This window comes from Chelonoidis abingdonii, chromosome 20 (assembly GCF_003597395.2).
Source record: "Chelonoidis abingdonii isolate Lonesome George chromosome 20, CheloAbing_2.0, whole genome shotgun sequence".
NCBI classification, from domain to species: Eukaryota; Metazoa; Chordata; order Testudines; family Testudinidae; genus Chelonoidis; species Chelonoidis abingdonii.
In genome coordinates, this window is record NC_133788.1 from 8,767,639 (window position 1) to 8,785,643 (window position 18,005).

An 18,005-nucleotide genomic window follows, 5' to 3' on the forward strand; every position below is an offset into this window, starting at 1 on the left:
TCCATAGATTAAAGATAGAAGGGACTGTTGTGATAATTTAAATCTGACCTCCTGCATAACATGGACCATAGGGCTTCTGTGAGCTAATTCCTGTTTAACCATCCTATTAAGATCAAGTATTTTAGTGTAGCATTATCCTGCTCTGAAATACACTGGACTGTAACAAGTATCAGGGGGTAGCTGTGTTAGTCTGTATCCACAAAAACAGCAAGGAGTCTGATGGCACCCTAAAGACTCACACATATTTGGCATAAACTGTCATGGGTAAAAAAACCCACTTCTTCAGATGCATGGATTTTTTTAACCACAAAAGCTTATGCCCAAATAAATCTGTTGGTCTTCAAGTTGGACTCCTTGTTGTTCTTGTAGCCTGTAACAGCAGAGCATCTCCTCTACAGAGACAGACAGTGGAACCAAACTGTTTTGATCTCTGTAATACACAGGATGGGTTCTTGCATAATGCCACCAAACTGCTCGAACATGGGATTTGAGCTGCGGTCTCCACAGGGGGCATGCTAGCGACTCATCACTCAAATCCTTGCTTTAGCCTTGAGATAACAGATCTCCAGAAGCAGGTGCACTTTTTTCTCTTTCTGATGTTGCTTCCAAAGATCCAGTCTTTGGATGCCTTGTGTTGACTGGCACCATAAGATGCATGGTATCTGCCTTGTTTCTGATATGAACAAGTATGTACAGCATTTCATTACAGCATGTCTTTCTCTCTCTCCTTGTCAGGTGTTGGCCATTACAATATCACCAGTGTGCCCACCAAAGTGGGTGGAGATATTGCTGGAGTAAATATTGTGCAGGTCGCCACGTATGGGGACAGCTGTCTGGCTGTTTCTGATGAAGGAGACCTCTTTGGGTGGGGAAACTCTGAATACATGCAGCTGGCATCCATCACAGAGATGACACAGGTTAGGTCAGATGTTCCAATGTTCACTTTAAATGACTTTTTAAAATGATTTTCTATCTGCAACTGACCTGCTAGCCACTGGGCACAATGTAAATAATGGAGCATCTACATAAAATCATAGAATATCTGGGTTGGAAGAGACCTCATGTGGTCATCTAGTCCAACCCCCTGCTCAAAGCAGGACCAACACCAATGAAATCATCCCAGGCAGGGTTTTGTCAGTCCTGAGCTGCTTCACTGTAACTGTTTTGTACATGAAGCTGTAAAATAAGTAGCTATTCCTTGCTCCAGGGGCCTTTGAGAACACAATCACTAAGTCCTACCATCCAGGAATAATTGTATTGCTTGTATTAGTGTTTTGCTGTGAAAGCTCAGTTTAGGGCTGTTCCAGGTCAAGCAAGGGAAGTATGGTCTAAAATTGAGGGCCTGTCCTGGAGAAGACCCTGCCAGCTTGCAAACCAGAGGTGCTCCAATTGGAGTGCCTCTTCTGGCTGCAGCTCTGGCAGTAATCAGTCCTTCCAGTAGGCAGGTATGTACCATTTAGGGCTTCCAAGCAACACCTTGAACTCCCCTCAGAAATCTAATGGGTAGCCACTGCAGTTGGGAACTCTGCAATCATGTGCTCAGTGCAGGATCCCTCCCAGAAGAGAGAGGGGGCCACATTCTGCTCCAGCTTCAATCTCTAAATGGATTTAAGGTGTAGTTCACTTGCACTAAGTAAGTCAATTCACAAGGCCTCAAAGATAATAAGCTGAGAGACCCCCTGGCTTGAAGCCAATGATTAACTTGTCCTGACCATTGCTGCTTCCTGGTCTGGCTGGGATTCAGCCACACCCTTCTGATTGATTGTGACCCAAATAACAAGTGGCAGAAGACCCCACTCAAAGGAGCCAATTAAATGTTCTTAAAATCTTCTGTTTTTAAATTCCTAAGTAAGTCTGTCAAATGAGTTGTCTCACTGGCCTTGAGTTTTCTGCCAAGCCTTGCTGTTGGTTTGTCCCAGAGGGAGAGTTGATTGAAGGCTGTATGTTGTGAATATCAACAAGAGTCCGGCACCTAAATCAGTTCCTTCAGGCAACTCTGAAACTCCCAGCCACAAAGGGTAGAGACACAGCACAGGTAACTGCATGCTATACCTATAGGACAACATATGAGGGTGAGGCTGTGTGGGCCTGTCATAAACAGATAGCTAAGGGTTAACAAATAACACATGACCAGAGGACTAATCAATCAGGAAACCAGATACTTTCAAATCTCATGGGAGGGAAGCCTTTGTTTGTGGTTTTTGGGTTTGGCTTTGGCTTTGTTCTCTTGGGGTCCTGGACAGGACTAGAGGTGCAACCAGGGTTGTGCCAATCTGCCTGCTAGTCTGTTATCTATTCAGAATAGTGAGTGAGTAAGAAAAGGTGGTTATAGTCTTTTAAATTCTTTTTCATTATTTGCAGATGTGTATTTGCTGGAAGTGTGTTAGCTTTTTTTTCTATTGTTTATAAGCTGAGTAACCCTGTAATATTTACCATGTACATTACAGAGATCACTTGTCCTTTTTTTCCTCTGTCTTGTCTTTTTATTAAAAGTTTTGCTTTTTGAGATCTGTTGGATTTTTTCCTAGTTGAGGCTCCAGGGGATAGAGTCTGTACTCACCAGGGAATTGGTGGGGGAGAAGGGAGAGAGAAATTTCCTTTTTGTGTCAGATTCATGGAGCTTGAGTCTGTCTATCTATCTATCTATCTCTCACAGTGTACTCAGGGGAGGAAGAGAGGAGGGGGAAGGGAATGGTTTATTCCCCTTTGTTGTGAGACTCAGGGAATCTGGGTCTTGTGGGTCCCCAGGGGAGGTTTTGGGGAGACCAGATCTTATCAATCAGGGGCAGCACTACAGGATCTAAGCTGGTAATTAAGCTTAGAGGATTCAGGCTGGTGTTCAGATTTGGAAATTAACCATGACAGGGCCCACTTCATTGGATAGATTTTGGATGTACACTGGGGTGATGTGATTGATTGAGAGCAGTCTCTGGTGTAATGGAGTTGCCTTGGCAAGATGCAGAATTCCACGACTTGTTTTATTTTTGCCATTGAATCACTGTGTCACCTTTAACAAGTAAGTAAGTCAGTCACTTGTGGGTGCGCTGCAGTCCCTTTCTCTCCATACGTATGACAAGGATGAGAATCAATCAATGAGTGAGTTGCACAAGGACTGGGTCAGTTATTGTAAAACTCTTTCTTTGAAATCTGCAGATAGAGAAGTTCTACATGTTCAACCTAACTTACATGTTCTTTTTTATACTTGTCAGTCTGATGTCAGGGCTGATTGATTGATTGATTGATTGATAGTTTCCTAGATGAGTGTAGACCCATAGCATGCATAGCCTCCTTGTGATTCAATATATGTAAACAAAACAAACATTTTAAAATATAGCTGCCATAACCCATTAAGCATAAAATAAATTCAATTAAGCCTTGTTTCTATATATAACCCTGAATCCTTTCCAACCTCCCATCATTAATTTTAAGGCAGGAAATGAAATAGTGTCAGTCAATGTCTAATTGAGTACAAAGTCATCTCTTAAAATAGCCACAGCTGATAATGTCATAGTGTAATGTATGTTGATGCCGGCTTGCAGAAATCCCCACAGAAGATGAATTGGTATTTACTGCCTGCCATAGAGTTGGGAATTCTCCTCTGTCAGATTATAAACAATTGCTGCAGGGTGATTGATTGATTGATAGAAGCTCACAAACAAACAAAGATCTTTCATTGTACCATGACTCAGTGGGCCATAAAGGCTCATGGTGAATGTTTTCTCAATGGGGTAGGCAACCTGTACTTTTTGAAAAATCTGACTTGTACAAATAATGCATCCCTTTATTGAGGTTTGTGTCTATGGCAGGGACCTGAGCCTGAGTGAATACAGCCAAAATCAGAAGGTGCAGACATTCAATTGCTTTTTAAAATTTAACTTGCTTCTGTCACCTTTGCTCCTCATGGACATTGGCTTCTGCTGTTGCCTTTTACAGAAAAGGTTTGCAGAAAGCTCAGCCTCTGTGAAGTGTGTATTTTTGGCATCCAGTCAGGAAACAAACAAACACTAGGTCACTTCTGAGGCAGTGTAGTTTAGTGCATAGAGCACTGGACTAGGACTTGACTCACCTCAGGATACTTGGGTTCTATCCCTGGCTGTGCTACTTTCCTGCTGGATGACTGGGCAAGGTGTGTCCTGCCTCAATTTCCCCAGCAGTAAACTGGGATGATACTCACTTACTTACGAGTGTTCAGGTGTTTGTTAAAAGAAAAGCATCCATTTCAAATTTATGTGTAACCTGCTTTCAAATACATGAGCAAGCAGTAAAGTGACAAATGTAGCCTCACTCAAACTTCTGGGATACCAGGTGTGCACTGTAAGTAAGTAAGTCTGAGAGTACCAGAAGCATGTAAATTGCATCCATTCCTCCCTACTAGGTCTAACACAGACTTCTACAAGAGTCCCCCAGGGTCATTGTGCAAATGTTTATGGTAAGTAGATCTGAAATGCTGACTCAACCTTGAATGTGGCACTGTGGTAATTAAGCAGATGTGTGCCTCATTCAACTCAGGGGTGTTTCAGAGGGAGTTCTGTTGGAGGAGCAGGTTTTTGTAGTTTGTGGATTGTACTGTGTGTGGAGGTGGCTGAGCCCTGATTAGAGGGTGGGGCTTACCTGATTCGGGGTCCTATATAGTAGCCAGCCTGTAGTGCAGCGGCACAGGAGCCTGCAAACAGGGCTGGTAACAGGGGAGTTTCCAAGGGAGTTTGGCAAGGGAGGGGGCGGGGGGACTATGGGAGCGGGTCATGCTCTGCCAGCGTTCCAGTGCCTGTTGGAGGTTTGTGTTATGCTGTGTGTCTCCGACCACCACGCACTAGGAGGGAAGGCTAGTACTGATCCAGAGGCAGCAGTGAAAGACACAATGAGGATGACTGGATGTGGAAGCTGCAGCATGTACACGATCGTGGAGGGGCTACCTGAAAAGGGTTTCATCTGCATGAAGTGCCACCTGATAGAGCTGATGGAAGAAAAGATCCAAGGACTGGAGATGCAGGTGGAAACTGTGCCTGAGTGTAGAAGGGGGTTTGAGCAGATGAGGGAGCAAAGACATGAGGAGGCTGAAGGGATAAGCTCAGACATGCAGATGGAAGCAGGACATCTGAACAGAGATTGCTGGGTGAGGAAAGTGGACAGTGGAAGCATGTGACTAAGAGAACCAGGCAGAGAGGCCAGTGAGGGACCAATAGAACTCAGGCACAGGTTTGCAGAGTTGGAAAAGGAAAAAGGGGCACAGCAGGTGGTCACTGAAGGAGGTAGGCCAAGGAAAAAGAGAACAGCCATCAGTCCTGCAGAAGGAGGGAAGGAGTCAATACCAAATATAAGCACCAGGAGGATTGCAAGGATGACTAGGAAGCAAAGAAAGACTTGCAGCCACTGGGTGCAGGAGACAGACCAGACAATCACAGCTCCATGATAGGAGACTCCTTGCTGAGAAGAAGACAGGCCTGTAACTAGAGCTGATCCAGACAACAGAAGGGTGTGCTGTCTGCCAGGTGCTAACATACAGGATGTACACCTGAGGCTGAAAAGGATTCTAGCAGCAGCAGTAAAGAATCCATTGATTGTCCTTCATGTGGAAACAAACAATATGGCTAGATACTCACTGGAATGTATCAAGGGAGACTATGCCAGCATGGGGAAGACACTTAAGGAAATCGAGGCTCAGGTGATCTTCAGTGGGATTCTGGCAGTTCCTAGAGAAGCGTGACAAGATTATGGCAATTGACAGATGGCTCGGGCTGTGGTGCTTTAAGAAGGGCTTTGAGATGTACACTTATTGGGAAGCATTTACGGACAGAACACAGTTCTCTCAGGATGGACTTCTGTAGTAAACATCTGTCTCAAATCGGGACTTAGAGTTCAACATCTGAGTGTTTACCTGAACCTCCCCCAAGCTCACTACCAGCTTGGATTTTACTTCGCTGCCACCAGATAAGATTTAGGCTCTTATCAGCCTAGGTTCCCCAAATTCCTTGGGGGGACCCCCAAGACCCAGACCCCTGGGTCCCCCTTCCTGGGTGAGCCTGGGCGATGCTATACTTAACGCCTTGAATGCAAAACCAAAGAGCTCTTTACCTCCAGAGGCTAGCATTCAAAGCTAGTCCAGCTAACACCAGGAGAGTCACCCCTCCTGGTCTCGTAGCAGTAACTAGAGAAAAAACCTCAAACACAAGAGAACAGAAGTGATTCTTTCTCTCTTTCCCCAGAGCCTCTTTCTGCCCTGGGAACAATAGGAAGGTAAGACACAGAATGTAATGCTTCCCTCCCCGTCTCTGTCTTCCGTGAGGGAGACAGATACCTGGTACAGAAATTTCTATCCCTTTGCCTCACTAGGAAAAGAAACTCCCCCAAGTTTTAAAAATAACTTTACATAAAAAAGAGAGAATACAGAACAATAATGCTGCATTAAGAGATCAATACAGGCTCTTGCTTATAGAAAATATGAATAAACAGTCTGATTTAAAAGATAGCCCCCTTTAAACCAGTCCAGCACAGTACAACACAGCCAATTACTTTGTTTTCTTTTGTACTCACAGATGTTTAGGAGAAGATTTGAAAGAAGATGGAGTTAGAAGAAAAGCTTGTTTACTCACAGCCGAGGAAAACAAAAAAAACAGAACAAAGCCAAAAACCTCCAGAGGTTCCCACCCTTACTTTTGAAAATCCTGTTTCCTGATTGATTAATTGGTCCTCTGGTCAGGTGTTTGGTTCCCTTGGTAAACCCTTTACAGTAAAAGAAAATTAACCCTTACCTATCTACTTATGACAACTTCACCTGAGTTAGTTAGTTGGGCAAGCCTCCATCCTAGGAGTCTATTTATTTCCCTCCTGATTAAGAAAGCTTTAAACTAGAAATTTGGGGGGGATCTCCACACCAGAATTTAACCTTGAGAGGAGATACAGCCCTGGACAGAAGAATTGACATACATAAGGAGGAAGGGTAGTATACATACCAGATTAACAGGTGATACTGGTGGTAGAATGTCTATGTCTAGCACAGTAAAGAATGTCAGTAAAGCCAAACACCTAAAATTAACATGTCTGTACACTAATGCAAGGAGCCTAGGTAACAAAATGAATGAACTAGAGCTACTGGTGCAGGAAGTGAAACCAGATATCATAGGGATAACAGAAACATGGTGGAACAGTACTCATGACTGGAGTACAGGCATTGAAGGCTATCAAACATAATTCCCAAATCTGGATGCCTGCATGAAACCTCTAAGCTTAATTACCAGCTTAGATTTTATAGTGCCTGTCTCACTCTGGTCTCCCCAAGAACCCAAATCCCTTGGATTTTATTTTTACCAAGTAGAGAGAACCCATTACCCCCCTCCTAGGCTTCCCTCACCAGGCTATCCTGAGAGATACTGATACAACCTCTTTCTTTACATCACAATACCAGGAATCATGTCTCTTCTCTTCCACAAAGAGACAACCAAATACAAGGAAACAGAAAAGATTCTCTCTTTCTTCCCCCTCCCACCAATTCCCTGGTGCTGCAGAGATTCACCCTCCGTAGATCTAACACAAAGCGAATTTCCCTCCCCATCGTTCCTTAGCCTACCCAGAGAGAAAAAACTTAGACAAGTCTCAGAAAGAACACTTTACATAAAACAGAAAGAAAAAGACATAAAAATATTCTCTGTATCAAAGTTGACAATAATACAGGTTCAATTGCTTAAAAGAAAAATGAACAAACAGCCTTATTCAAAGAGAGATACAATTTAAACATTCCAGCAACTACCCACATGTAAATACAAAAAAAACCAACAACAGCCTATTGTTTTTTCTACCTTTGCACTTACTTACTTACAACTTTGAAACTGAACATTAGAAGCTTGAAGATAGATAGAAAAATCCCCTCTCATAGCTGAGAGCCAGACAAAAGACACAGACCCAAACATTCCCTCCCCGGAGCTTTGAAAAATCGGGTTTCCTGATTGGTTCTCTTTGTTAAACCTTTACAGGTGAAAGAAACATTAACCCTTAGCTCTCTATTTATGACAAAGGCTATGGGCTGTTTAGGAAAGACGGAAATCAAGGCAAAGGTGGTGGAGTAGCATTGCACATCAATGATGAGGTTAACTGTAAAGAAATAAGAAGCAACAGAATGGACAAGAGAGACTCCATCTGGGCAAAAATCATACTGGGAAGAAACCTACTAGAGCCTCCCCTGAGATAGTGCTTGGGGTGTGCTACAGACCACCGGGAACTGAACTGGATATGGATAGAGACCTCTTTAATGTTCTTAATGAAGTAAACACTAATGGGAAATGTGTAATCATGGGAGACTTTAACTTCCCAGCTATAGACTGCAGAACAAGTGCTACTAACAATAATAGGGCTCAGATTTTTCTAGATGTGATAGCGGAGGGATTTCTTCACTAAGTAGTTGAAGAACCTACAAGAGGGGATGCCGTTTTAGATTTGGTGAGCAGTGAGAACCTCATAGAAGACATGGTTGTAGGGGACAACCTTGGTTCGAGTGATCATGACCTAATTCAGTTCAAACTAGATGGAAGGATAAACAGAAGTAGATCTGGGACTAGGGTTTTTGACTTCTCAAGGGCTAACTTTAAAGAATTAAGGAAATAAATTAGGGAAATGGATTGGACTGAAGAACTTGTGGATCTACATGCGGAGGAGGCCTGGAACTACTTTAAGTTGCAGCTGCAGAAACTATCTATCAGAAGCCTGCATCCCAAGAAAAGGGAAAAAATCCATACGCAGGAGTTGTAGACCAAGCATCTCAGAGAGGTGATTAAAAAAAAGCAGAAAGCCTACAAGGAGTGGAAGATGGGAGTGATCAGCAAGGGAAACTACCTTAAGGAGGTCAGAACATGTAGGGATAAAGTGAGGAAGGCGAAAAGCCAGGTAGAGTTGGACCTTGCAAAGGGAACCAAAACCAATAGTAAAAGGGTCTATAGCCATATAAATAAGAAGAAAACAAAGAAAGAAGAAGTGGGACCACTAAACACTGAGGATGGAATGGAGGTTAAGGATAACCTAGGCATGGCCCAATATCTAAATAAGTACTTCACCTCAGTCATTAATAAGGCTAATCAGGAGCTTAGGGATGATGGAAGGATGACAAACGGGAATGAGGATTTGGAGGTGGATATTACCTCATCTGAACAGCTTCATGGGACAAAATCGGAAGGTCCGGACAATCTCCATCCAAGCATATTCAAGGAACTGGCACATGAAATTGCGAGCCCCTTACCGAGAATTTTTAATGAATCGGTAAACTCAGGGGTTGTACCGTATGACTGGAGAATTGCTAACATAGTTCCTATCTCCAAAAACGAAAAAAGTGATCCAAGTAACTATAGGCCTGTTCGTTTGACATCTGTAGTAAGATAGATCTTGGAAAAAAAATTGACAGAGAAAGTAGTTAGGGACATGGAGGCCAAAGGTAATTGGGACACATTACAACATGGTTTTACTAAAGGTAGATCATGCCAAACCAACATGATCTCCTCCTTAGAGAAGGTGACAGATTATTTAGACAAGGGAAATGCAGTAGATCTATTTTACCTCGATTTTAGTAAGGCTTTTGACGCGGTTCCACATGGCGAATTCTTAGTTAAATTGGAGAAGATGGGGATCACAAAGAAAATTGTAAGGCAGATAAAGGAACTGCGTTTAAGGCGGGAGACTCCAGCACGGTGGATACTGAAGGATGTGAACTGTCAGACTGGAAGAGGACTAGTGGAGTTTCCGTCAAGTCGGTTTTGGGACTGATCATTTATTTAACCTTTTATTGCTGGACCTTGGCGCCACCACAGAGCACGAATGTGCCTAAACTTTGCGCGATGACACAAAGCTGTGGGGGTATGCTAAACGGACATGACTGGGATATCCTACGGAAAAAGATCTGGATGACCTTGTAAAACTCAAGTAATAGTAAAAAAGCAAGGTCATGCACTTAGGGATTAATAATTAATTAAGAATTTAGATAGACATTGGGGACATATTGTTGAAGCAACAGCAGGGGAGAAGGACCTTGGGAGTATTGGTTGATTGCAGGATGACTATGGAGCCCACCGATGAATATGTTCCATTAAAAAAGCAAATGCAGTTTTAGGATGCTTCAGCTGGTATTTCCAAGCAAAGATAAGGAGATGTTTAGTACCATTCTTATAAGGTGCTGGTGAGACCTCCTCTGGAATACTGTGTGCAATTCTGGTCTCCCATGTTAAGCAAGGATGAATTCAAACTGGGAACGGGTTCAGAGACGGGCTACTGGGATTGATCCGAGGAATGGAAACCTGCCTTGTGAAAGGGACTCAAAGAGCTGGCTGTTTTAGCCTGCCAAAGAAAGCGCAGGGATATGCTTGCCTCTTTGATAAATATATCAGGGGGATAACTGTAGCGGAGGGAGACGAATTATTTTAGCTACCAATGTAGACAAGAAAAATGGGTTAACACAAACTAGACATTAGGAAGTTAGACTTGAAATTAGGACCAAAGGTTTTGTAACACTCCTGGGAGTGAAGTCTGGGACAGCCTTCCAAGGGGTATTGTGAGCAAAGAACATTAATTTTTCTGGGGGCTTTAAAAGGGACTAAGCTTGATAAGTTATGAAGGGATGGTAGTGGATAGGATATTTAATTTTGGCAATTTATCAGCAGATAAGTCAAGTCTGCCCATGCGTCTGAGTCTGTGATGAGATGTTGGAGGGTGGGATCTGAGTTACTGAAGAGATTCTCTTTCCTGAGTGCTGGTGGTGAGTCTTGCCCACATGCTCAGGTTTACCTGATCGCCATATTTGGGTGTGACGATGCAGTTCGTGTGGACCCAACTGCTCAAACAGGGGCAGTCACCAGCCTAAGGCTGGGTTCTTCCACCTCTAAGGCAAACCAAACCAGCCAGACAAAAATGAGTTGGTTTCTCCCACTGGCTAACCTAAGTAACACAAGCAATTTCCTTAGACACTCCAGTCTCCCAGTGCCACCCTCCTGAGGATGAATGGTTATGAAAACCAACACCCCAGGAAAAGAAAAAGGTTCTCTCCGATCCCAAAGGACCAAGCCCCAGACCCAGGTCACATATACACATCAGATCTTACCCACAAATCACACTGTTGCCAGCCTTAGATCTAAAATCTAAAGGTTTATTCATAAAAGGAAAAAAATAGAGATGAGAGCTAGAATTGGTTAAATGTAATCAATTACGTACAGTAATGGCAAAGTTCTTAGTTCAGGCTTGTAGCAGTGATGGACTAAACTGCAGGTTCAAATCAAATCTCTGGAGAACATCCCCTGCTGCAATGGGTCATCAGTCCTTTGTGCAGAGCTTCAGCTTGTAGCAAAGTCCCTCCAGAGGTAAGAAGCAGGATTAAAGACAAAATGGAGATGAGGCTTTTCCAGGTGTAAGAACACTGCGATGTTCCTACTGTGGAAAGTTACAGCAAAATGGAGTTTGCAGTCACATGGGCCAGTTTCTGCACACCCTGCTGAGTCACAGGGCATAACTGCCTTCTCTGTATGGGTCAATTGTGTAGCTAATGGGCCATCAAGCAGGCTAAACAGAGCTGACACCAACTTGTCTGGGATCTTTCCCAGTAACACATCACAATTTTGAAATACAGACAGTATACAGCCAATATTCATAACTTCAACTACAAAAATGATAGACATACATACAGCATAATCATAACCCGTAACCTAGTCTTAGACACCTTATATGACCCCCTTTACATAAAATCTGGTGCTGCTACATGACCATGGTTACAGTCCATGTTCTATATGGTCCCCGTTTATATCAATAACGTCACATTGGGGTCGGGAAGGAATTTTCCTCCGGGGCAAATTGGCAGAGGCCCTGGAGGTTTTTCGCCTTCCTCTGCAGCGTGGGGCGTGGGTTGCTTGCTGGTGGATTCTCTGCAGCTTGAGGTCTTCAAACCACAATTTGAAGAATTCAGTAACTCAGACATGGGTCAGGGGTTTGTTATAGAAGTGGATGGGTAGGGTTCTGTGGCCTGCTTTGTGCAGGAGGTCAGACTAGATGATCATATTGGTCCCTTCTGACCTATGAGTCTGTGAGAAGTCATATTCTAATAGTTCATTAATATTCAGCTATATTTCAAGGAAAATTAAGAGCAGACCATCAAACTAATGCTATTTTAGTAAATGTTTAGTTTAGTTCCCTTTGATAATCCTGATGTTTCCTCAGTTTATGGCTAATTATCTAGTTTGGAAGGATGTTTGAGATAATTAGTAGGTTAAATAGCCTGGGGTCAGACTGTTCCAATCTGAGGCTTCCTGGAGAGGATACTGAGAGCAACTGGAAATGGGGTTAGAGTGCTTGGTCACCAAAGATGTGGTCTTAGAGCCAAGTTTGGGTAATGACTATTCTGGAAAAGGAAATGCTCATCTATCTAACACTGAGCATTCACACCCACTAAACTATAGGTTTTCCAGTGTCTTATAAACTCTGTCACAAAAGGGCTACAGCCTATGGCCTTCTGGCCTCTCTGGTGAGTGTTTGCAAACACACCTGTTGAGGGGCTAGCTGTCTTGTCATATCTAGTAGTTCAGCTCTGGGATGACTGGATTCCTTTACGTACGCACCTCTTCAAATTCTTCACTTTTGTAGTGCAAGGTGGATTGTTTCAGCTTTGCCACTTCCCCCAATCAGTTGTCTTCTCCTTTGGCCTCATTCAACTGAACATAGTTCATTGTCAGGCAGAGGGAGGAAGCATCCATAGTTTACGTAACCACCTGAACAATCCTATGGATACAGGAGAGAAAGGAGACAGCAGACATTCTGTATACACTGTTTACATTCTTTGCCCTAAGAGAAACTTCCAAAACCTCCAGTTCATGTCCAGGTTCTGATTGCTGGTGTATGCATTCTCTGAGGCCAGAATTGTTTGGTTTTTTCTCAATAGGTGAATGTTCCAAGGCACTTACCATTCAAGATTGGGAAGATAAAGGATGCTGCATGTGGAGGGACAGGCAATGCTGTTGTAAACGGTGAGTTCATTTTTGCTGTTGCAGGGCTCCTGCTGGATTTAATACGGTGGGAAAGGAGACAGATTTACACTATTGCTATACCTTTTACAGATGTCTGACGTGATTGACATTCAGACTTTTTACAAGCTGTTATTTTAAGAGGGCTTGAATCAGGTGTTAGGAATGAAATACTCAGCCCTAGAGGTTCCTGAAGGTCAGAGCTGAGGCATATTGGTACAGGGAGCATGCACTGCTGTTGACTTTGCTGTGTCTATATGATTTAATTGTTCCACACTGTCCATCTGGCAGCTTTCACAAGTACTGAACTTGAAGACTTCTTTTTGAAGTCTCACACCAGAAACAGAGCTGGCTAGTGCAGGACTTCGTCACAAATCAAAGAGGTTAGGAATGCTGACACATAAGTGTCTCTGTATGTTATACCATGGGCACTGTGGACCTGTTCTATCTCAGAAACAAACTGAAACCATTCAGTTTTAATAATGCAGAGGCAGAACTACATTTGGGAAACATGATCTATGGCAAAGTTAGAGAGAATTCAAATGCAGAAAGGCACCAAATGGAAACACATTGGGCTTGGCAAGTCATTCTGACTATTTAAAAAAAAACACAAAGAAAAAAAAATAGCAATTTGGGTCTTATTAGATCTGAGCCTGTATTAATTTCATAATAGTGAATGTACTCACACCATTTGTTTTTATTGTAATGCAGGAGAAGGAAATGTCTTTGTCTGGGGATATGGAATTCTTGGGAAAGGACCAAACCTGACGGAAACAGCAACTCCAGAAATGATCCCACCCACACTCTTTGGCTTGTCAGACTTCAGTCCCGACACCCGCATTTCTCGCATTCGCTGCGGACTGAGCCACTTTGCTGCACTTAACAGTAAGTTTCCAGGCCATGGATCAGTGGTGAAACTGTCTCTTCAATTTGTTCCCCTTTTAAAATCTTATTGAGATGTTTCGGTTTCTAAAACACACTCCTTGAAGGTGAAATGTAAACCTCCAAAATACCATGCTGAAACAATGCAATGGGTTTGATTATGTTTTCAGTCAGACCATCTCAATGCCAGCCTGGCCTCTATAGACATGGCTGTGATAAATTCCTATTCTGTGTTCAGTAAAACAGATCTGTGCCCCTTCCCTTTGCTTTCGAAATTGCAGCCAGCAAATATATGCAAGTTGAACTAACTGAAGCAGAAAAACCATAGCATTACCATGCAAATACAGACATGACAATCTCAGCAGCACTGTTAGGGCAGCTGTAACTATAATAAATCAAGCTTGTCTGTGAAGAAAATAAAGACTTGTTAACTCACAAAGGTCTGCACCTCAAAAGCTGATGTAGCTACTCTGTCTGAAGAGCAAAAGCTTCCCTCAGTGATAGGTAAAATACCTTGATATTGGTTGAATTTTGGACTTGAGCTATAGCCAAATGGGAAAATTTACACCATCTCCTTCAAGTGACTTCCCATAATACTGGGGGCACATTGACTGAGGAAAGGGAGAGTGCATGTCATTGCACCAAGGTATTAACATTTTTTGCTTGTTGCAGACAGAGGAGAGCTGTTTGTATGGGGCAAGAATATAAGGGGGTGCTTGGGGATTGGAAGAATGGAAGACCAGTATTTCCCATGGAGGGTAAGTACACTGCATTCAAGCACAACCATGTCCTGGGGGCAGTGAGGCCTCAGTGCCTAGTTGGGGATTTTGGCACTGAAAGTAACATGAAAACTTCTAATGCACAATGATCTTATCAATTCCTTCTCAGACTTCCTGACCAAAAGGGATGGAGTCAGGTCAGAGCTATATGGTGTCTCCAGTTGTTCTGCCATTTTATAATTAGTCTGTACTGTAGCAGTAGAACTGAGAGATTTGGGCTCTAGTTAAGTGCTCTGTATACCAAGTGTCAGAGCCCAAGCTCTGTCCAGCAGAGATGGCCAATATTATGTCAAACATGGTATGAAAGTTCATTTAAATTAAAGAAAAAATCCCCATACCTATGTCCACGGAGCATCGAGTCCAAAAGTGTCTGTGCATTTCAGACAAGATTTTCGAGCTGTCACCCTCTGAAACTCAGGCTCCTTTAAGGTAACTCGAGATAAGCACATGGCACAACTGTCTAACTTTACATTTGAATTCTCAGCTTACACGTCACATGCATATTGTTTTTGGCACATAAAATATCCTTTCTACAAACAGAATAAGGGAGAGAAGGAAAAAACATTAAAGCAGGGACCATTTTGTGCAGAAGTGCAGTTTAAATAAGTGAGGAAGAAGTATTTACAACTTTGATAGTTAAGGTTTGCTACAAAATTATACTATGGTAGTTAAATTTCTACACTAATTAACAGGCACAAATGCCAAGTGCATAAATTCTAACTGTCCTATTTCTCCCTGGACATAGCTACTAGCAAAGTAGATGGCAGTGCTGTGTTCATTAAAAACGATCAGGAATAGGATGCAATGCAGCTTACTTTAAAAGAGGAGCAGCATGAGCTCCACCATCTATAGTGTTCTGTTAGTTATTAACCCCCCTTAGAAGGCAAAATATTGCTGTAATTATGGTAGGTGGTGGAAAAGGCAATCAGCCATTAGCAGCTATTTCATTCCTCATTGAGGACTGCACATCTGAAACTCTAGTGTTCAGCTCTTCTTAAAGAAAGACCTCAATATAACTTGCATGACTAATCTGCTTGTGCTCCCAGTTCAAAAATCCACCCTTGTCCTTGAACTGAGACCAAACATGAAGAGTCTCCCAGGCTTTAACTGTTGTCTGTCTGTCCTCAGTGATTAGCTACACCAACCTCTCTGATGCTTAAACAAATCATCTTGCTGTGTTCTAGTCTATTCCCCTTCCACTCAAAGTGCTGCTTTCAGAACAGATGGGCTGGGGCCACAATCCCCTGCATTTCCCAACAAACCAGGTCTGATTTAGCGCTTTCTGCTCGCTCCATAAATGCATTATGTGCTTCCATGGAAAACTACTAGAGTCTGCACTTTACAGCATGCTGATGAATTCTGTAGGATTGGCTGTTTCTGTGCCTGTGATTGGAGCTGACATTGCTTCAGTCTAATCTCAATTCCCGAGACTGAACCTCATCACCAAAACATTCTACAGCTTGCACTTTCAAAGCACCTCAGCCTGGCTGGTAGGGGTGCATGCACACAGGTGACAGACACAGCCTGAAAGCAAATTTCTTTTTTTCCTGTTCCAGGTGACAATCCCAGGCGAGGTAGTTGATGTGGCTTGTGGAGTTGATCACATGGTAACTCTGGTTAAATCATTTATCTAGCAGCTGTGCTGTACCTCAGCTATGCATGGGGAATGGCTGGTAAAAGATGAACCCATGATCACTTTCATTAAGGAGAAGCCCTTGTGCTCATGTTAAGTAATATAATACTGCACTGACTACACACACAGAGCATGTGAAGAACCTCTGCGATGCTGGGAACCTTGTTAACTGTTTTTTCATGTCCAGAGCCTCCAGTTACTCTTGGGGAGAGAGCCTTGCATTCCTCCCATAGGGATGGTGAAAAGATGAGCATATCAAAGAGTCCAACCACCCTCCGGCCAAGCCCCCAGGCAGCAATGTTCTGCTAATGTGTAGGGATTAAGGCAAGAAGGCGAGCTGTTTTATGACCATTTTACTGTGTTCCTCCATGAGGAAATTGCAGTACATAGTATTAGGTGCACTTACTTGTACAGATGGTAGTAGAGTTGTAAACGAGTATACATCACTGCTGTCACGTTCAGCGGGTGGTGGCCTGAGCCAACCATGTTTCCTACAGGAAAAGTTGTATTATGGGATGAAATAAATATGTGCTGACAAATACACTCTGGCAAAACTATTCTTCAGCATCTGGTACTGGTCATGCACTGTTTGACCCATGTCCTTGTACGTGTTACACCCAACGCAGAGCTACACTATGTTTCACTCACCTGTGAGTAGATAAAGGCAGAGCACAGTCTTGCTCCAGTGCAGGTAGACAAAGGTTTCCTTCCTCCAGAAAGTTAACCCTCCACCATTGGACTTCACATTCCTTCACTGCCACAGATACATTGGAGTGAGAGCCCCTGTGTGTGTTCCATATGCTGAGGTGTGGGAAGAAAGGAGCAGTGATCTACATTAATTTATACCTTTAGGTATGTCTATACTACAGCAGCACAGGTTTCAGGATAAGTATAATTGTCTATAAGGTTCTAACTCCTCACACACAACTCTTGACAGTGGTGCCAACTGTGCACGACCTCTGCCCTCCTTCCCCAGTGGGGGCTGACAGGAGCTAAACACTTCAAAACCTGAAAATAGATTATGGGATTGCCAACTTGAGGCTCCTGTTTTTGAAAATCTAGGCCAAGGCAGAGAGATTGGCAGGGGAGTCCCAATTATAGTGGAATAGGGTGGATTTGGGAAACCTGACAGGAGTATCTTTGCAAAAGTCCAGGAATGAGGGAATGAACCCCAGGCCAAGACTTGGCAGTAGCAAAGACACAACCTTTGTACCTTTGACCATGCTAGAGCCTAGTATACAGTGGGCACACGACATCACCTGACTTCTTCCACAATGTGCCATGAGCTCAGTAGTCCCTTCTGAAGCTGGCTGCTCTTGTCTCTACCCTACAGGTAATTGCCCAGTAAACAATCATGCATCTGTCCACCCAGCTGTTGCCCACATCGAAGCTGCTCGCTCCAGCTCCAGTTTTTATGGAGATGGTGACTGCTCATTGGCTTTGATGTCATTCAACCCTGTCAGCATAGACTCCACCTGCCTGCTTGTGTCCAGCATACCCCAACCTTTCCTCTTTGTACATCACCTCAGAAAGCTGTCTGGGCAGGCAGTGAGGGTTCTGTGGAACACCCAACAGCATCAGCCTCTCAGTTCTTTGCAGATAAACAGAGTCCAGTAGCAAGGCATAAACGGCTAATATATCATAACGCCTCCTCCAATGGGGATACTCACCCCATTCCAGTCCTTCGCTGGCAGCCAACCAAAGGTGGCACAGTTAGGAAACATGAAGAACAAC

At 43.3% G+C, this 18,005-nt stretch overlaps 1 protein-coding gene across 4 annotated transcripts in view; it reads left to right on the forward strand.

Moving 5' to 3' along the window:
• RCC1L (RCC1 like) overlaps window positions 1–18,005 on the forward strand; it is a 47,760-nt gene that overhangs the window by 17,786 nt on the left and 11,969 nt on the right. For 2 of the 4 annotated variants that reach the window (XM_075073924.1, XM_032786934.2), the window contains 5 exons: window positions 736–917; window positions 12,896–12,980; window positions 13,689–13,862; window positions 14,532–14,617; window positions 16,195–16,812. In XM_075073924.1, coding sequence (XP_074930025.1) covers window positions 736–917; window positions 12,896–12,980; window positions 13,689–13,862; window positions 14,532–14,617; window positions 16,195–16,272 — 605 coding nt within the window. In that variant the 3' untranslated portion in view covers window positions 16,273–16,812. Of the gene's footprint in view, window positions 1–735; window positions 918–12,895; window positions 12,981–13,688; window positions 13,863–14,531; window positions 14,618–16,194; window positions 16,813–18,005 lie in introns of those variants that run through there. The other 2 variants (XM_032786933.2, XM_032786932.2) reach the window with 2 other exon arrangements.